At 36.3% G+C, this 17,159-nt stretch overlaps 2 protein-coding genes across 2 annotated transcripts; both read right to left on the bottom strand.

Annotated features, from left to right (window-relative positions):
* Positions 1 to 1,780: 1,780 nt before the first annotated feature.
* PGN (Tetratricopeptide repeat (TPR)-like superfamily protein) lies at positions 1,781 to 4,697 on the bottom strand. Its single transcript, XM_006841555.3, has one exon. It carries the CDS (start codon positions 4,044 to 4,046, stop codon positions 2,310 to 2,312), a length of 1,737 nt encoding a protein of 578 aa, XP_006841618.1. The 5' UTR covers positions 4,047 to 4,697; the 3' UTR covers positions 1,781 to 2,309.
* A 486-nt stretch (positions 4,698 to 5,183) lies between these two features.
* Positions 5,184 to 9,343, bottom strand: LOC18431428 (gibberellin 2-beta-dioxygenase 1). Its single transcript, XM_006841553.4, has 3 exons — positions 8,922 to 9,343; positions 6,213 to 6,561; positions 5,184 to 5,630 (listed from the first exon to the last, which is right to left on the bottom strand). The coding sequence occupies exons 1-3, from the start codon at positions 9,257 to 9,259 to the stop codon at positions 5,358 to 5,360; spliced, it is 960 nt and encodes a 319-aa protein (XP_006841616.2). The 5' UTR covers positions 9,260 to 9,343; the 3' UTR covers positions 5,184 to 5,357.
* Positions 9,344 to 17,159: the final 7,816 nt, after the last annotated feature.

Below are 17,159 nucleotides of genomic sequence, written 5' to 3' on the forward strand. Positions count from 1 at the left end.
ATAACAGATAGTCTGATACTCAAATAAGTGCAGAATCTTTATTTGGATTCAACTGGATTGCAGAATCCTTATTTGGATTCAACTGGGCAGCCCAGGTTCTGGGCGCCCGCCTAGGCGCTAGGCGGCCTGGACCTCCCAATCCGCCTAGGACCCGCCTAGCGCTTTTTGAAACATTGATGACCCTTGAAATCATACTTTTTATTAAAAAATCAATGGCATCTGGGTGGATGATCTGATTTGTGAGTAGAGACTGAGCACAAGTGTGGGATCAAGTGTTTGTCTAGCAAAGAGATTAATAATGGCTAGATCGTGCATTCGTGTGACCAGTTTGCTGGGACTCATCCCCTGGCAGAGGCGAGTTGATCGGCAGATTTTAGTCTAGCACAGGGCCTTTTGACCCTAAAAATATTAAAAGAAAAATAGGAAAACTTTGAAAATAAAAAAACTTGTAGTAAAAGTAAATTGAAACCTAAAAGAACTTTAAATAGTTAAAAAAAGCTTAAAAATGTCTAGAAAAAATGGATTTAGAAAAAACCGATTTACAGTTTGGGACATTTTTAAAAAATCCAAAAAAAGAGGAAAATATAAAATACTGATTATAGCAAAAAAAAACAACTGACCAATCTTTGCCAAATACATTCAAATCATATACAAAATGATTATAAAACAATCCAACATTTTTTAAAACCAATTTTAGAATTTTTTTGAAATTCTTTTTATATCCCTGAGGTGTGCACTCGGCTCAGGGAAACACAGCCTTACCCTTAGGACGAGGCCTAGTTACTCGTCCGAGTAGACTTGGGCAAGTCATGGCACACTGCTTGTGGCATATACCTGGTCTCAGGCGAGTCACGCCACACTGCTTGTGACACAAATTGATCTGAATATAGAAGTCAGTTCTCCATCAAGAGTCATTCAAAATCGTTGTAGTGTTATATAGCTTTCTACGCTGTTAAACTGGGAAGTTCTTGATCACATACAAACTTCTAGAAATTAACTCCTTAAGTATATAGAATTACACATGATAAACCAAATGGGACCAATTAAGTATCCAAAAAAAGAAAAAAGAAAAGGAAAATACAGACAAAGACACAAATCACAATCGAATGGATCCAACTACAAAATATGAAGTATTTAATTTATTACAGAAATAGCCTTAAGTCACTTATGCGCATAAGGAGATGCAGGGCTTTATGGCACTGGCTATGACTAGAGCTTTTGTTGCCATATTTTCCACTATGAGAAGAACATAGACATATCAATGCTGATTCATCTGTCCTGGGGACACAAATTGTTTGGGTATTGTGGCCTCTTTTAATGATGTGAAGATTCTCGACAAAATCTGTTAGTGAAATTTTACCATGTAGGAGTAATTCTTCTAAATGGCACAAGGCAGTTCCCTTCAAAGGAAAGATCCTCCAAGTGTGGCAAAATTTACATTGGATCATTATATTTTATCACTGACATGGGAGGATTTGATTCCCAAACGATTACAACAATTCTGTGAACTCAGTGGAAATAACGCACAGGAAAAGGTTTGTGCTTCTCACAAGGGCTTCACAAGAAGCAACACATTATTAGGAAAAATTACGAGATTTACATGCTGCTACCCTACGCGCACAGATAGCGTGTGCATCTTGCTATTTGGCATGAATAGCAAGATGCGCTAAACATTGTCACCTTATTTTGGGTCCGGCAACTTAATGAGCTTTCATATATGGTTAGCAGATTTTTCATCACAATAGGAAGACAATTGGCAACGTCCCTCTCTGTGTATGTATAAAACTATCTACACTTTGATGGGTAAGAACGGTCGTGGTTTATAAGAATTTATATAGTTAGTGGCAACAAGTAGACGAACTTTTACTACTCAAAAGATGAAGAAGTAGACGAACGTCCAGATCTTTTATCACTTGAGTCTGTCAAACATGGTTTTTTGGCATGCCACCATGCTCTTTGATTTTATGGCTTCAAATGTGATCTTCATTAAATAATGTCATGACATATGAGCTTCCTCAGAGAAAATAGTAAGGTCAGGTTTGCTGCCCCTTGTAAAATCCAGGATAGACCCTTTTTTTTTATTAGCCCTTATGTTCAACAAACCCTTTTTGTGTATTCTTGTAAAATTCATCTGGTTCCCTTCTTTTCTTGGGCCCTAATGGGCTTTGAGAGCGCCCTCTTCATGGGTGGCCCTTTTTTGGAGTGTCATTCGATTCTTGTACTTTTCTTATTCCCTTATGAATACATACAGTTTAACAGATTAAAAACAAACCCGTCTTTCTCTTGTCCAAATTCTATACACCAGTATCTCAATCATGAGGCAGGCATGTCAAATCAGGCTCATGACCATCTTCTCTCATATGCCTCCCCAAACTCCTCAAATTTTCGTACATGGACCTCATCTCCTTACAAGATCCCTCATCGCCCACCACAAAATCAAATACCTGATTCCTCACCTCAATCCAGCTCCTTCCTATCTCTTTTGTATCACCCATTTCCTTCATAACCCTCCTTGTTTTTGCAAACTTATCCCAATCTCCCTCAGCTGCATAAATATTTGACAATGAGACATATGCGGATACACTTCCCTCTCTCAAGCCCAACATCTTTCTAGCGGCCAAGGCCCCAAGTTTCAAATCACCATGCACTCTACAAGCTCCAAGGAGGGCACCCCACACTGATTCATCTGCTTCAAAAGGCATCTTCTCTATCATTTCCAAGGCTTCCAAAAGCTTCCCAGCTCTTCCCAGCATATCAACTACACACGCATAGTGCTCTTTCCTCGGAGCAATCAAGTAAATTGAGCTCATTGATTGGAACATTCGATGCCCCTCATCTAGAAGCCCAGCATGACTGCATGCAGAGAGAACACCCAAAAAAGCAACACCATCAGGCTGTACCCTCTCTATTATCATCTTATCAAACATTTCTAGTGCTTCATTCCCATAACCATGCTTTCCATAAGCAATCATCATTGAGGTCCACGAGACAAAGTCTCGCTCTAACATCTCATCGAAAATCTTCCTCGAGAAAGGGATGCTCCCGCACTTGGCGTACATATCTACAAGTGTGTTACTTAGAGCAATGCAATTTCCTAAACCCTTCTGAATTATGCATGCATGAACCTGTTCTCCACACTTGAGAACAGATTGGGTTCCACAGAAAGAGATAACACTTGTAAATGTGTAAGAGTCGGGTTTAAGATTGCCAATTCCCATAAGCTTGAACATTTTCAAAGACTCTATGGACCCAATTCTCTCATATCCCGAGATCATGGTATTCCATGAGACAAGATCTCTTCGAGGCATCTCATCAAAAAGCCGGTGTGCTTCAATCATGTTCCAACACTTGGCATACATATCCACAATTGAGTTAGCCAAGATTAAACTTGAACCAACCCCACATTTTATCACTAATGCATGGATCATTGTGCCTAAGATCAAAGAACCCAGTGAACCACAAGCAACAAGGGTGGCTGAGCAGACGAACGAGTCTACATTGGTGCTATCTTGTCTCATTTCAAGAAAGAGCCCAATGGCCTCTCTATGGAGCCCTCTCTGAGTACACCCCGAGATCATTGTGGTCCAAGAAATCACATTTGTCCATTTCATATAAGAAAACAATGATTTAGATTCATGAAATCTGTTACACTTAATATACATGTCTAACAATGCATTTTCTGTGTATGAATCCTCATATCCAAACTTGATTGAGAGACAATGAATTTGGGTGCCTTGGGAATAAGATCCAAGCGCTGAGCATGCCTTCAGGGAGGAGGAGATGGTAAAAGAATTGGGTTTGGTTCCTAAGAGTTGCATTTTGTGAAATAAGGATAATGCTTCGAAGTAAAGGCCTTGGAACGTGTATCCGGTGATCATGATTGTCCATGCAATCACATCTCTTTCAGCCATTTCATCGAACACTTGTCTTGCTTCATTCAAGCGACCAGATTTGCAAAAGAGTGAGAGCATCTTAGTGGAGAGAGAACTGGGAGAATGAAGAGAGTGTAGAGAATGAAGGACGATTGTGGTGGCTTTGAGAAACATGTAGTCATTTGCATGGGACAGTGTGTTTACCCCTCTTCCTATATTTATGGTGCATGAAAACAATGTCCCGAGATTAAAAATCTAAGTTATCCTCTCTTGTGCCTACTACCGTTTTACTCATTGAGAAAGTGTCCCGAGATAAGAACACGCTATTGAAGAAAATAGTAGACCATGACAAACAGGAGAAAATTATAAACAAACGGAAGAAGAAAGCATTGGACATCGAGGCTGGAAAGAGGAAGGGTGAAGAGAGAGAGAGAGAGAGAGAGAGAGAGAGAGAGAGTACAATTAAGGATTGAGAGATATCAGTGACACGATGATAAAAGGTTGCGGTTTGAACTGGGTTGTAACCCTACATAATCATCAAACTAGTCCTAAGATGTAATTTTGGTGTCGAAAATATGTAGGATGGCTCGAGAACCTACTTTTATCTCTAATTATAAAATTTTAAACTTGAGTAATAGGGGAGGGGCAACAACTCGAACCCGGACCCGGATATTTGGGTCCAAAATTTGGACCCATATCTGGATTTGTTAGGTCCCGGGTCTAGTCGGATCCATTAACACCCTATGACTATGAGCTTATTATTTTATTTTTTTTACCTTTTTTTATACCATCATATGTCCTATGAATAGTATTCGGGTCCATTACCACCCCTAATTCAAATCAAGTAGTCTATAAATGCACGAAAATCTTAAAAGTAGATGGTCCAGATGATGTGTTGCCAGATGGACCATTTTTTACAATTAAATCTTTCTTTTTTCCATATGCATATATCTCTTTTTTTTAACATAAAGAAAGGGTACACAACTTGATCGCGGTGGGTTGCGAACCCACAATGTCCATATCCATAAATCTCAATATCGATATGAACAGTTGGAAGATTTTTTAACTTCAAAGCGATTTTTTTTTGGATGGATTTTTTTGGTGCACTGTAATTCTATAATATAAGGTTTCAACCTTATATAAATTTTTTCCTGTCGCTTCATAATAGACGAAAAGAAAATGCATGCATATCGTTTAGGACGAATGAGAAAGAGACCTAAAAATGTAACAAAATGAAAAAAAGATCCTTCGTCATCTCATGCCTTGCTCACGCAATAAGAGGCATAGAAAAAGTAAAAGACAAAACAATGAATATCATGACATTTTGTTTTCTCTTCCATTTCTCTGTCCTTTCTTCAAAAAGAAAATGCCCAACACTTTGTTTTCTTATATTTGTCTACTACTATACATCTTTGCACCTATGCATACCCCCCACCAAGCGTGCGACAACAAATACAAAGAACAAAAGCAAAGCCCAAAATCACTTTACAAGTCCTTATCAATTAACATCCTTGGCTCATGTGCCCTAAAAAGATCAAGTCTATTATGACCTAATCTTAGTGAATATGTGGCCTTCTTGTACTCACACCAAGTAAAAAGCCTATATAAGCTTGGATGTTCTTCATTAACCAATTGGGGTAAAGGAGAGAGATATGAATGTAGGGGAGGTGCACCAAAGTAGACCATGGACAGCCTGGGCTTGAACCCATTAGCCAAGGCTCTATGCCTTACACTTTTGAATCTCCCATTAGTCAAAACCTGTGGATTAGAGAGATATTAGAAAGAGATAAAAGGGGTTACTGAAGGTCTTATATGGCTATAATAAAAGTTCAATTTCAGTTTCAGCATAATAATAATAGAGTAATGATCTTATGAGACCCTCCCACACCCATGTGTGTAGGACTCTTAAAAATCACCTTTAAATTTGGTACATATCTCTAGAAAAGTTATCACATAGGTGAGGGATTTGATTTTTTAAAAAATTTGTACCAAATTTAATGGTGATCTTTTGAGGTCCTACACACATAAGTGGGGGAAGGTCTCACAAGATCATTTCCTATAATAATATAATTATAATCCTTGGTAACAGTACAATCATTAGTGTCACCGCTATCCCATCAATGGGTTGAATGGTGATGGAGGAAAAAGGTGAGACCCACCAAACATGAGATCATTTCCAATGTAGGTCCCACACGCCCTCCATCACCATCCAACCTTTGGGCTGACGGTGACGACCCTTTCCACCATGCTATAGTACCATGATCATATGGATCTTGGTTCCTACCAGGCAATGGAAACACTGTAGTATGAGTAACCGAGAAACAAGTAATTGAAGAGCACCTGCAAAGCATCCCCAACATTAACACAAAAGGAGGTCGGGTCAGGAGGGATGGTGATCCAGTTCTCATCTTGTAGAGAAATTTGCAACCCTGGCGTTTCATTTGAATGAAGGATGGTAAGGATTTGAGGGTCCGAATGCTCGCCGAATCCGATTGCATATCGAGGTGAGGGGGCGCTTAGATCTCGACAAGGTGGGTAGTGATTGAGCCTAAAGACTGAGTCACTTTCACAGTCTCGTAGCAAACTGCTGAGAAGTTTAGTATCACATAGTCCCAATCCCTCTTCTATGAGGTCCAAAATTTGACATGCTAGGTCTCTTACTGCAGTAATGTACTCCTTGGCTGCATGACTGCGTAAAAACCACGTGTTAATAGTGTTTTGATATATCATTTTTTTATTGAAAATTAATGTTTTGAAACTCGGTTTAGGCCTCGGATTAGGCTATGGCCCGAGCTGAGTAATCAGCCAAGTCAGGGTGGACTCGACTGAATTTTTCACGAACCCGGCAGAGGTCCAAAAATCCACAAAGAAAATGTAAAAAATTGTGAAAAATAACTAAAAATCATTAAAAGCCAGAATATGTTATATAAATCATTAGAAGTCTATAAAAATTGAAAAATATATGCAGGTGGATTATTGAAAAAACTGATTTATCTTTGAAATATTTTAGAAAAATCAAAAAGGGGAAAAATAAAAAATTAGTGCATATAATAAGAAACGTTCACAAATCCTCATAAAAAAACACGAAACTCATGTAGAAACATATTTCTAAATTATATTTTAGTGATGATCTAACAAAATTATTGAATTTTTTTAAAAGTTTTAAGAAGGGCGATTTGGCCTCTTTAAAAAAAATTTGAGGGATATTATAAGCCTTTTTTTCAAGAGGGAGACTTTTTCAATCTCTTTTTCTTTTTTATTTTATTTTTCTGTTAAAAATTGGGAGAGAGATCTTGTCCAATCTCTTTTTCTTGTTTTTTCGTTTTATTTTATTTTGCTGTTAATTCTTGGGTGAGAGATCTTATCCTAGATTAACATTTATGTGATATCACTCATTCATTTGATTTGACAGTGAAAACGATATTTCGACCGAAACTTAAATGAAATTTAAACAAATCCGCCAACCTTTCCAAGATTGAGTTTATAAATAGATGATCACTTTCAAAGAATTTGATAACAAGGGACGTGTAACCAATAATAGAGAGCTAAAGGGATGTTTGGAATGGACCAATTTACCTTGCATCCATAAAAACCGAAATAGGTGTCACTCATGTTCACATACAGTTGTTTTATTTCCCTTCAATTTCAATTTTGTGAGAGGATTGATCCAAAGACCCAGGCTCATCCAGACCATTAAAATGGTCTTCCAATGGTCGAGATCATTCCCACCAAGGTAGATGACGGTTCTGATGAGCCTGGTTCATCTAACAACCAATGAGCCTAGCTTTCCAATACCTTAACTATATCAAGGTCGAATTTCCCAAGATATGTGCGATGAACTATTGCTTCTATAGTTTTTAAAATAGATAAAAAAAATTTGGCAAAAGCATCGAAGTATTGTTCTAAAACTCGAACGAGTCTACATGGTCTCGCCCGAGTTGCTTAACCCGGCAAGGTCCTGAGTCCAAACGAGAACCGACCAAACTCATTGGGTTCCTATATTTTAGTATTATCACTCGTACAGGCTTGGTCGAGTCTTTTACAAACTCTGACCAGTTTGTACTAATGACTCAGATTTGGGACCTGCCAAGTTTTGAGGCCGAGCCCTGTTTTTAAAAATTGCTTCACAGGAAAGAAGTAAGAAGTATATAAAAAACCAAAAATACAAAGGGATGAAGTTGTTGCATTCTTTGACGAATATTACCTGTACTTCTCCATGTAGATCGAAGTTTCGGGCACATTTGGTACACACGAAAATATTTTCACACGGAAAAAAGTACCTATGTGATTAGACATAGGAGTTTTTTTCACATCAATTGGTTTGGTTGTCAATTGATGTGAAAAAATGAATAGGGACCAACCGGTGAAAATCTCCCATACCTAGTCACATGGGGAGTTATTTCATTTGAAAATACTCTCACAAAAATATTCGTGAGCGTGTCATATATGCTCTTGCATTTATATTCAGAAATACTTATTTAACGTTACGTCTTAAGCTCAATTCCTACCAAAGGTAGAGGCCCTCTCCCCACTTACTCACCTAAAAAAAAAAACAAAAATGAAAAAAAAACCTTTCTTAAAAATTCCTGAGACACTTTCAGAAAAATTAAATATAATCATCTCTAGACTCACGCTTTCTAAATAGACAAAGTATCACATCCATGGGCGAAATGCCTATCACTTCAACAAAAGGCAAGATCCCAGCATTCTCTTTAGCAAACTAACTAACCAACCAACCTTTCCTTACAAAACCCATCTCCTACTAAGCAAAACATACATTAAAATGACTCAAATATCCCTCAACTCAACACCAAAACACATTTCTCCCAAGAAAAGTGATAAACATGCCAAAGCTCCCTCAGCTGAACACTCTCCCCTCCTCTTTTCTAACCATCACTCACAAGCTCCCATTCATAAATGACAAAAATACCCCTTATGCTCACGACCCGCCCCACATGAGCCGGGCTCGCCAAATCATTTCCTTCGGTTTAACAACTCACTAAAATGACCAAAATACCCTCCATGCACAAGACCCGTTAAGGAGCTTACCTTAATCGAATCGGGTAGGAGGCACGCGTATGGAGAAGAAGGTACTCGACACGCCCCACATCGCCATTCAATCCGATTTTTCGACAACCATAGCCAAGGGGATTCGCCGGACCAACCTTCTCCTTCTCAGACTCCGGCAATGCGAAGAATCGGAAAGCCTCCATCTCCATCTTCTTCACCAAATCTTGAGAGACTCCATGGTTCCTGACCATGAAGAACCCATGGCTCTCACATGCCTTAACCAATAATTCTGAAACTGCCCCTCTCTTTCCACATGAGAGATCGATCGTAGGCACGTTTGAGAGAGAGGGATGGCTCTTCTCTGATAAAACCACCATGGTGGTTGTGAAGTTAGGAAGGTTTTGTGACTTTTGAAAAATGAATGGGGAGTTGGAGGAAGGGGGTTGAGAGGTGCTTATAAATAGTGGGAGAAGATTCTTTCTCTCTTAATTATGCGTTTTTTTATTTATTTTAATGCATTTTGGTTTATTTTATTTTCCATGGTCCCAATTTGGAAATATTATAGTGGCGTGGTCAAGTACACCTTGCAATTTTCTTGCTTGCGTGATTGCATGGCTTGGACTTGGCGTCTTGACTTGTTAAATCAGGTAAGACCAAGAAATAATAATAATAATAAGATTTTTTTTATGATCTCTCTTATGATTAATGGGATTTAAAATGTATTTATATTTTATATTTTATGCTTATGTCAAAAAAAATTCATTTTTCAAAATGCCTTTTTGAATACTCCAAATTCCATAAATTTTTATTTTTTATTTTTTTATTTTTTCTGGAGAGATCAGCTTGGAACTTCAGTTTCTAAACAAACTTATTTACAAATAAGTTGGTTTGGAACTTCTCGATAAAATAAAAAAGACCCAATTAGGAACTCAGAGTTCCAAACAGGGTAATTTGGAAAAATTTAAAAACAGAAAAGAGATATGTATAAAATAAATATATTCAGACTTGTTTTAGACCACAAATTATAAGAGATTAGAGAAAACTTCACAATAATACAGAACTCTTGGACCTCAATGGATTTGCAATTAATTTGATCGCCAACACTACCAACAGCATTGGTGGATTTGTAGAAAAGTCTGAATACAATTTAATAAATAGTAATAACAATAATGAAATGTTGAGTTGGTATGGTCCCCCCCAAGCATAATAAAAAACACTTAGAAATGGATGAACTAACCCTTCATCATCGTCATTATTATAATTATTATTATGATTATGAATATGGCTTGCTTGTTCCCTTATCCTGTACTTATGCTGGATTTATGGCTATTAATCAGGTAAGGAGCAATATTAAATTTAAGGTATCTACTAATGGTAAAACTGTACATTCGTTGACTGGAATATTCCATAGGAACTCGGACCTATTGGAATCAATCTAATTTCAATTTATCAAATTTGAATAGACATTTGCCATTTTAATGCCAAAGTAAACTTATTTCATATTTCCTGGGTGAGGGCATATGCGACTCTCGCAAGAGGGAGAAAGTCCTGCGGGAGCATGTAATGCACTTACTCCCTCAAGCGAAAGAGTTTTTTTTTTGGAAATTTTGAACTCCACCTAGGATTGAGTTTTAAAATTCTCGATTTATTTTTCTTTTGCAAAAAATTGGATGGTCTCCGTTCAATCTGAGGATGTTATTTATTTCAAGCACATAGTATGTGTTCATTTTACCGTATAGGGTGGTCACTCAACCGGCTGACATCTTCAAAATTTGGGAGTCTGAAAATCGTCCTAGATTAAGTTTTAGCAGAGGCAGTGAATGTAGGAAATGCTCCAAAAGGAGGATCTCTAACTCTTTTTTTCTTTTAATTTCCTCAGTGCCTTTTCCATTCATAGGAACAAAGTATAGTTAAGGTACACCTAACACGAAGGTCCAATCAGTTAAGGTACAACCGAATATCTTCATGTCTAAGCCCTTTGCAGTAAAAGCATTAGAAGCCACACGTGCATTGCAAGACACCTTCACCATACCCCTCTACAAAGTCCAAATTTATCCCGGCCACTCTTTCAGAGAACTAAAACTGTTATATGCTCTGATAGAGTCATCAGAGGAAAAAGGATAAAAAACTGCAGTCTTGATGCAACATGAGAGTTGAAAAACTCCAAATAGATACATGCCACTAAGATTCAAGACATGATGTGTGCACGCTCAGAGAGAGAGAGAGAGAGAGACAATTTGCATATAGAGACATTGGGACTACTGGTTTAACTTTGAAAGAAAATGTTTATATAAGGTTGCAATCAGAAAAATAAAAATGGTACCTTTCAAAAATCCATCGGGAAAAGGTTGTTTTAATGTTAATCAACCTCGATACGTACAAATGTGAAAAACTAAGCAATACAATACATTATCTAATACGATCCATTCTCAATCAAGATTTTCATATGTTTGTTGATCGGCTCGCATTTTTTTATTTTAAAATTTAATAATTAGCAGTGAAGTAGATTTTTTTTTAGGTCATCATTGAAATTTCCATCAACAACATGAGGTTGACAAAGTTACAAAGCACATCAATGAAGATAGAGAGTTCACTACAAACAATTTTTTTCAGCCAAAAGAAGCACTAGATTCTTGTCTCCCCCATGAAGATATGGGACATTGACTAAAACTCAAAGAGGTACGCATATATTCTCCTACATCACGGGTTTAGAGAGAGAAAGACATCAGGGTAGATATAGAGAGAGAAAATTAGGGTTAGGGTTTGGCATACACAGACAAGCAAAGCATAGAAATGGCGGGGCAAAACACGCGGAAAAGTCCCTGTCATTTGCGGGTTTGAAGGCGCATTCCCATGAACTAACGTTGAAAACAGACTGCTCCTTGTAAACAAATGAGGGATTATTAATTATGCCTTTTGTTTTCTTAATTGAAACACTATTGGAAATGGGTGGGGGATTTGCATTAATAATGTTTTGCTTGTTACTTAACCATTAATGTTGGATAAGTACAGGGTAAGGACCAACCTTTTGGGCACGCGTGGGGCTGACCATCAATCATTTTCCATCTTCCCAAGAGAAAGACGAGTTCACATCCAGATTTCAAATCTCAACATGTTTTTACTGTAATATACAAGGACGGACAGGGCATCTATTTCGACGTTTTTTTAACGGGCTGGACTCACCAATTCAAATGCGCCCTCCATCCGAAATGAGAGAGATTTTATAATTTCCCACATAAAATCGACCACCATCGTAACGAGCCAAAAACATAATTTGATTTTCAATTTTAGAAACTGACGATCGGGATCGATGATCTGGATCAAGAATTGATGGGACCGGTCTGGTTCACAGTCCAAAGTGAGAATCTATCCAGGTTGGACTCGCACAGTTATGTTTGGGCTAGTCTCTTTGGGAGCCGCACGATACGGATCCTCCGTGTAGCCTAATTCCTAAACATTACAATTTTTCGTTTTTTCTAAAATTCAAACTTATCCTTTACATTCTTTTGAGACCAATTCTCATAATGGAGAATCGGTCTGACCCGGTCGAGATCGGCAATCCAGATCGGTTTGGTGGGTGACCGATCGAGTTTTAAAACAGTGCTAGATACTTTTAGACCATTGACTTTAATTTGTTACGAATCATCAGATCAAAAATATAATTTTAAGTTGCAAATTATGGTTCTAATGCAGAAATACTTATAGAATGAATTGAGATTCATCTCTAAATTTAATTTCGAGAAAGGGATCTGTATTTGAATATGACCTTGTTTAAATTTTTAAAGTGGGGTAGGTTTGGGGGACAAAGCTCCCCAATAGAAAGGGATGTCCTTCTACTAAATGTTTATAAAAATTATTTATTTATCATATATACATTTTTGGCTAGATGAACCCGGATTTTGATATGTCGCATCCCACTGTATTAATATATGAACATGTATCTCAATGTACGTAGTGATGCGCCAAATGATTGCTCTCATATGAGTGAGGACCCCCTTACCCCCTCCAAGGAAATAATTGAGTTTCGTCGTTCAAAACGACAACAGAGGATTCGATTCAATTTTTAGGATTGTGCACTATATGAGATCAGTTATCGTAGTTACAAGGAGGTCGCAATTATCTATATAACTATCCCACGTGAAATTTGCATCACAAAGTTTGCAAAAGCTTTTTTTTATTTCTGCTTAGTCAATGTAATAAATGCACATGCCCAATTTCACATTTAGTGATCCAGATTAATTGCGATCTCCATATACCAAATGTAAATAAGAAAGCTACATGTGATCCCATTTCTCAGCTACGATTGTACATGCCAAAACATTATTTTATTTTTCATTTTTTTTTTCTACATAACCTTTTTTTATTAAATTTTGGGAAACCCATTATAAAATTAGGCAAACCTGGAAAAAAAAATAAAAAAAATATTGCCTATGAAAATAAATGACCTATATGCCCTTGAAATTTTTAGGGGTAATTTTTTATTACTGTAAATATTTTACACTATTTTTATCATATGCTTCCTTTTCAGATCTATGCATGCTTCAAAATTTTTTATAGAATAAAAATAAAAAATAAAAAACTCTCAGCTATTGGATCAAGATCTGACAGTTAAGAACCCGCATGTGACATTGTGACTCAAGCCATCTCAACCATCTACTCAGATCTGATTACTAAGATAAGGGGTCACATATATTATATATATGATGGTGGGGTCACATGGAAAGTTTTCCCAATATTAAAATGACCCATTATATATTTTCCCACTTTTCTTTTAATACATGTTTACATATAAAGCCGCCGAGAACAGTTGGGGAAATGGTACAATATTTTCCTTAGAAGAGGAAACACCCACTCATTCCCTTATTTTTATATCGGCAAAAGTTGGAACCTTCGAAGTAAGTAAAATATTGCATCAATGGCATGTATAGTATTCTCTAGATAATGCTCTGCACTTTTAGCAAAAGAAGCTACTTCAGAGGATTTTTCGATCTGAAATTTTGGGTCCACTAGAGAATCGCCTTATTTTCAAAAAAATAAAAAGTAAATAAATAAATTTTGAGTTCTTAGACACTATGATTGGATGGTCTGTGATATGTCTTATGACATTATTTATTTTTAAAGTGGTCACTAAGTTGAAGAGTTTACATATCCCAGAATTTGAGGGTCTAGATGTACTCTTAGTGGAGGAATTGTTGTTGAGGGAGCATAGAATCTTTCATGCTCCTATATTTCCAACCTGAGGTTTGCAATTTAAGGCAGCAAATGAATTTCATGGTAATGGGCTGTCTCCCTCAACCCATAAATGATGATGTGTAAAGATTTGGCAATATGAATTCCTCCATAGATGATTGTGTTTTGCTTCTTGTTCAGCATCATTATTGTTGCCTACAAAAGCCCCCAAACATAGAATTCATCCTTGTTTTTTCTATGTGCTGCTTTACTTTGGACAAGGATCAAATGAAGATTAAAATACCATACATAGCTACCGATACGAGTCGACTCGGTCCCGAGCGCTATGTGAACCAATGACATGGTAGAATTTTGGCAATGTTGAGGTTCATGTTAGCTTCAACAATATATTGCTTTACTATATTTGAAAAGAGTGGTGATATAAATCCGTCATATATTTGTTTTTAAAAAAAATGCACCAGTCACATTTGTTGTAAAGTTATTATTTCTTCAAGATGTTTAACAAAAGAATAAATCTTGGTTAAAAATGCTATATAATTTATTACAATATCTTAAAACCAACCTGTCTTGATCAAGAATCACCGATCTGGATCAAAAATCGGCCGGGACGGCATGGCATGTGGGTCTTTAGTCATGTATGTGGTCTTACTTAAAGAAAGTTCAATATTCAACTTTGCTTTCCATTTGGTGATTCAAGTATTAAAGTTTCCGAAGAAATGACAATCTAGGTAGGCCACAATGTGTGTCCCAACATCCAGAAGAAACCAACATTGAGACAACTAGATAAAGGCATTAGTGTGTATTGAATGAGTGATACATTCAGAGACTTGCAAACAAAGAAATATTACGACTACTCCAAAACAAACACAAAGCCTCCTCATTAGAGATAATATGTCATCCATGTCACACTTAAAAGTAGCCTGGCTAGACACACTTGTCATGGTCATTTATGCATGGTTCATTTTTATTTTTTATTTCAAGTTCTTTGTAATTATTTTATTAATTTTGGGTCTGCAAGCCGGGATATGAACCTTAGGCTACAGTTTCAAAAGGCCCAATCCCATCTTTCTGGTCATTCTCAGGTGCTTTATTATTGTAGGTATTGTAGGGGCGTAAATAGGGGTCAAGGTGGGGCCCAACCCAGACCCAACTCGACAAGGTGCATAGGTGGACCTGAACTTGACTTGGACATTTTGGATCCATGTCAAACCTAGACCTGACCTGCCAGATCAGGTCCGGTGTTGGTCAAAATATAAAAAGTGAATAATTATAGCCCGACTTGACCCGATTAGGACTAGGATGGACTTCAACCAACCCGATCTAACTGTGGACTGGGAGTTAACACGTGTTGGGTCCAAATTTTGAACTCAAACATATCCCCCGCGGGGCCAGTGGGATGTCTCAAGCATAGTTAGCGTAGTCAGTTTCCATTTCAAACACAATTTTTTTCAAAAAATATTGATTTTTTGAAATCAGTTAAGAACTCCTAGTTTTTTTAAAAGATCTTTAAAAAATCGTATTTTTTTAATGGAACCGATATAAATATGTATTTTATCTTTTTTTCAAAAAAACTTCTGCTCTATGACTTTATTCTTCATTAACTTAGAATTATTGAATTTTGGTTTAGAGATAAATATATACCATAGGAGTAAATTAAACAAGTGTAAGAAAAAAATAGAAGCAATATATTCCCTAAAAAATAAGATATCAAAACGATCATATATTTCAAAATAATAGGTAGAGTTGAAAGACGAGTGACCAACGAAAAATCTTTTTTTCTCTAAACCATGAGTGTCACTATAAAGAGCAAGAGAGAGATTCAGTGGCACTAAATATTTAAGCAGCTAGAAATTTAGCCTGAGATTCAAATTTTTGGATGTACTTAAGCATTTTGTTGCTTTTTTTATATATAGAAAAGTTTGATTGATTTTATTTTTTTATTTTTTATTTCTTATTATATTGATATATACAACATAGCATTTTGGATGGACCGCAATTTTATATATTTGAGTCTTTATGTTTTGTTCTAGTTAACTGCAATCCTATACGGTAGTCTTTTTTGTTTTCTTTCTTCAGACAATAATCCTATACCTTGGTTTGCAATTCTTGTTAGTCACTATTGTAGTTCTTGTGTTTAGTATCGTTGTTGTTGTCCCAATAAATCCATGATATGTTGTGTTAGGAATTGTCATTGGATTTAAAGTTTAGGCAAAAATTTGTCAAATATTACTCTAGCAATATTAAGTAAGGACATAAAATTATTGTTAAATGGCTTTAAAGTATCTATACAAAGGTAAACGGTGTCATACAATCCCTATATAAAAATAGGGTGCAGTTTGTACAGAGCCGAGGCTCTAATCAATCAATGTAGAGCGCACCTTCAAATAGTGTCCACAAATGCGGCTTCAATATTGGAAATCTTTCTTTAATTATAAAATTTAAAACTTCCAAAATAGTGTAGATCGAGCAGGTCTATGAAAACTTTAAAATATTTAAAATTGACAGTCCAAAAATGTGTTACAAGATGCACTATTTCCAAAACTTGAAATTCATTTTTTTCTCAATTCCACGAGATAATCAATTTGAAAATATTTGGGCATTAAAACAACCTCTTCTAATGAAATTTTTGATGTAGGCTCTAATTTGATTTTTTGGAGCCTTGGCTCTATAAGAACTTTTTCGATAAAAATACCCAAGATTGGAACTATTTAACATGTCATGGTTTATTTTGTTCTAATTTCGAAGAATATTAATATTTAAAATGATATATTTGAGAAAAAATTAAAACTTTAATATATGAGATGAGAATTCTACTTTTTGAGATGCCAACTTTCAATTGGTTTGATTTAGTGAGAGAGAGATATGCATTGAATGGGTTTAGAGATAAAGATTGGAAGTATGATTTGTTTAGATATTAATATTTAAAATGATATATTCGAATCCCTGGACCCTCAAAAACATTCAAGCTTCTGCCTTTTTACTTTCCTGAACAATAAAGGATTGCAATGTCAGTAAGAAGCTTTGACTAGATTTGGATGATTGATGCTACGAGGAAAATAAATTCTATATTTTGAATGAATCTCAACA

This window comes from Amborella trichopoda, chromosome 2 (genome assembly GCF_054954075.1).
Source record: "Amborella trichopoda isolate Santa Cruz 75 chromosome 2, AtrichopodaSantaCruz75HAP2 v2.0, whole genome shotgun sequence".
NCBI classification, from domain to species: domain Eukaryota; kingdom Viridiplantae; phylum Streptophyta; class Magnoliopsida; order Amborellales; family Amborellaceae; genus Amborella; species Amborella trichopoda.

What these genes read in the sequence shown, in the direction of transcription:
- LOC18431428 (XM_006841553.4), bottom strand. Translation starts at nt 9,259, where the DNA reads ATGGTGGTTTTATCAGAGAAGAGCCATCCCTCTCTCTCAAACGTGCCT. An exon ending in TCCTACCCGATTCGATTAAG is followed by an intron (nt 6,562 to 8,921) that starts GTAAGCTCCTTA and finishes GTTTTTACGCAG; the next exon opens with TCATGCAGCCAAGGAGTACA. An exon ending in ATGTTGGGGATGCTTTGCAG is followed by an intron (nt 5,631 to 6,212) that starts GTGCTCTTCAAT and finishes TCTAATCCACAG; the next exon opens with GTTTTGACTAATGGGAGATT.
- PGN (XM_006841555.3), bottom strand. Translation starts at nt 4,046, where the DNA reads ATGTTTCTCAAAGCCACCACAATCGTCCTTCATTCTCTACACTCTCTT.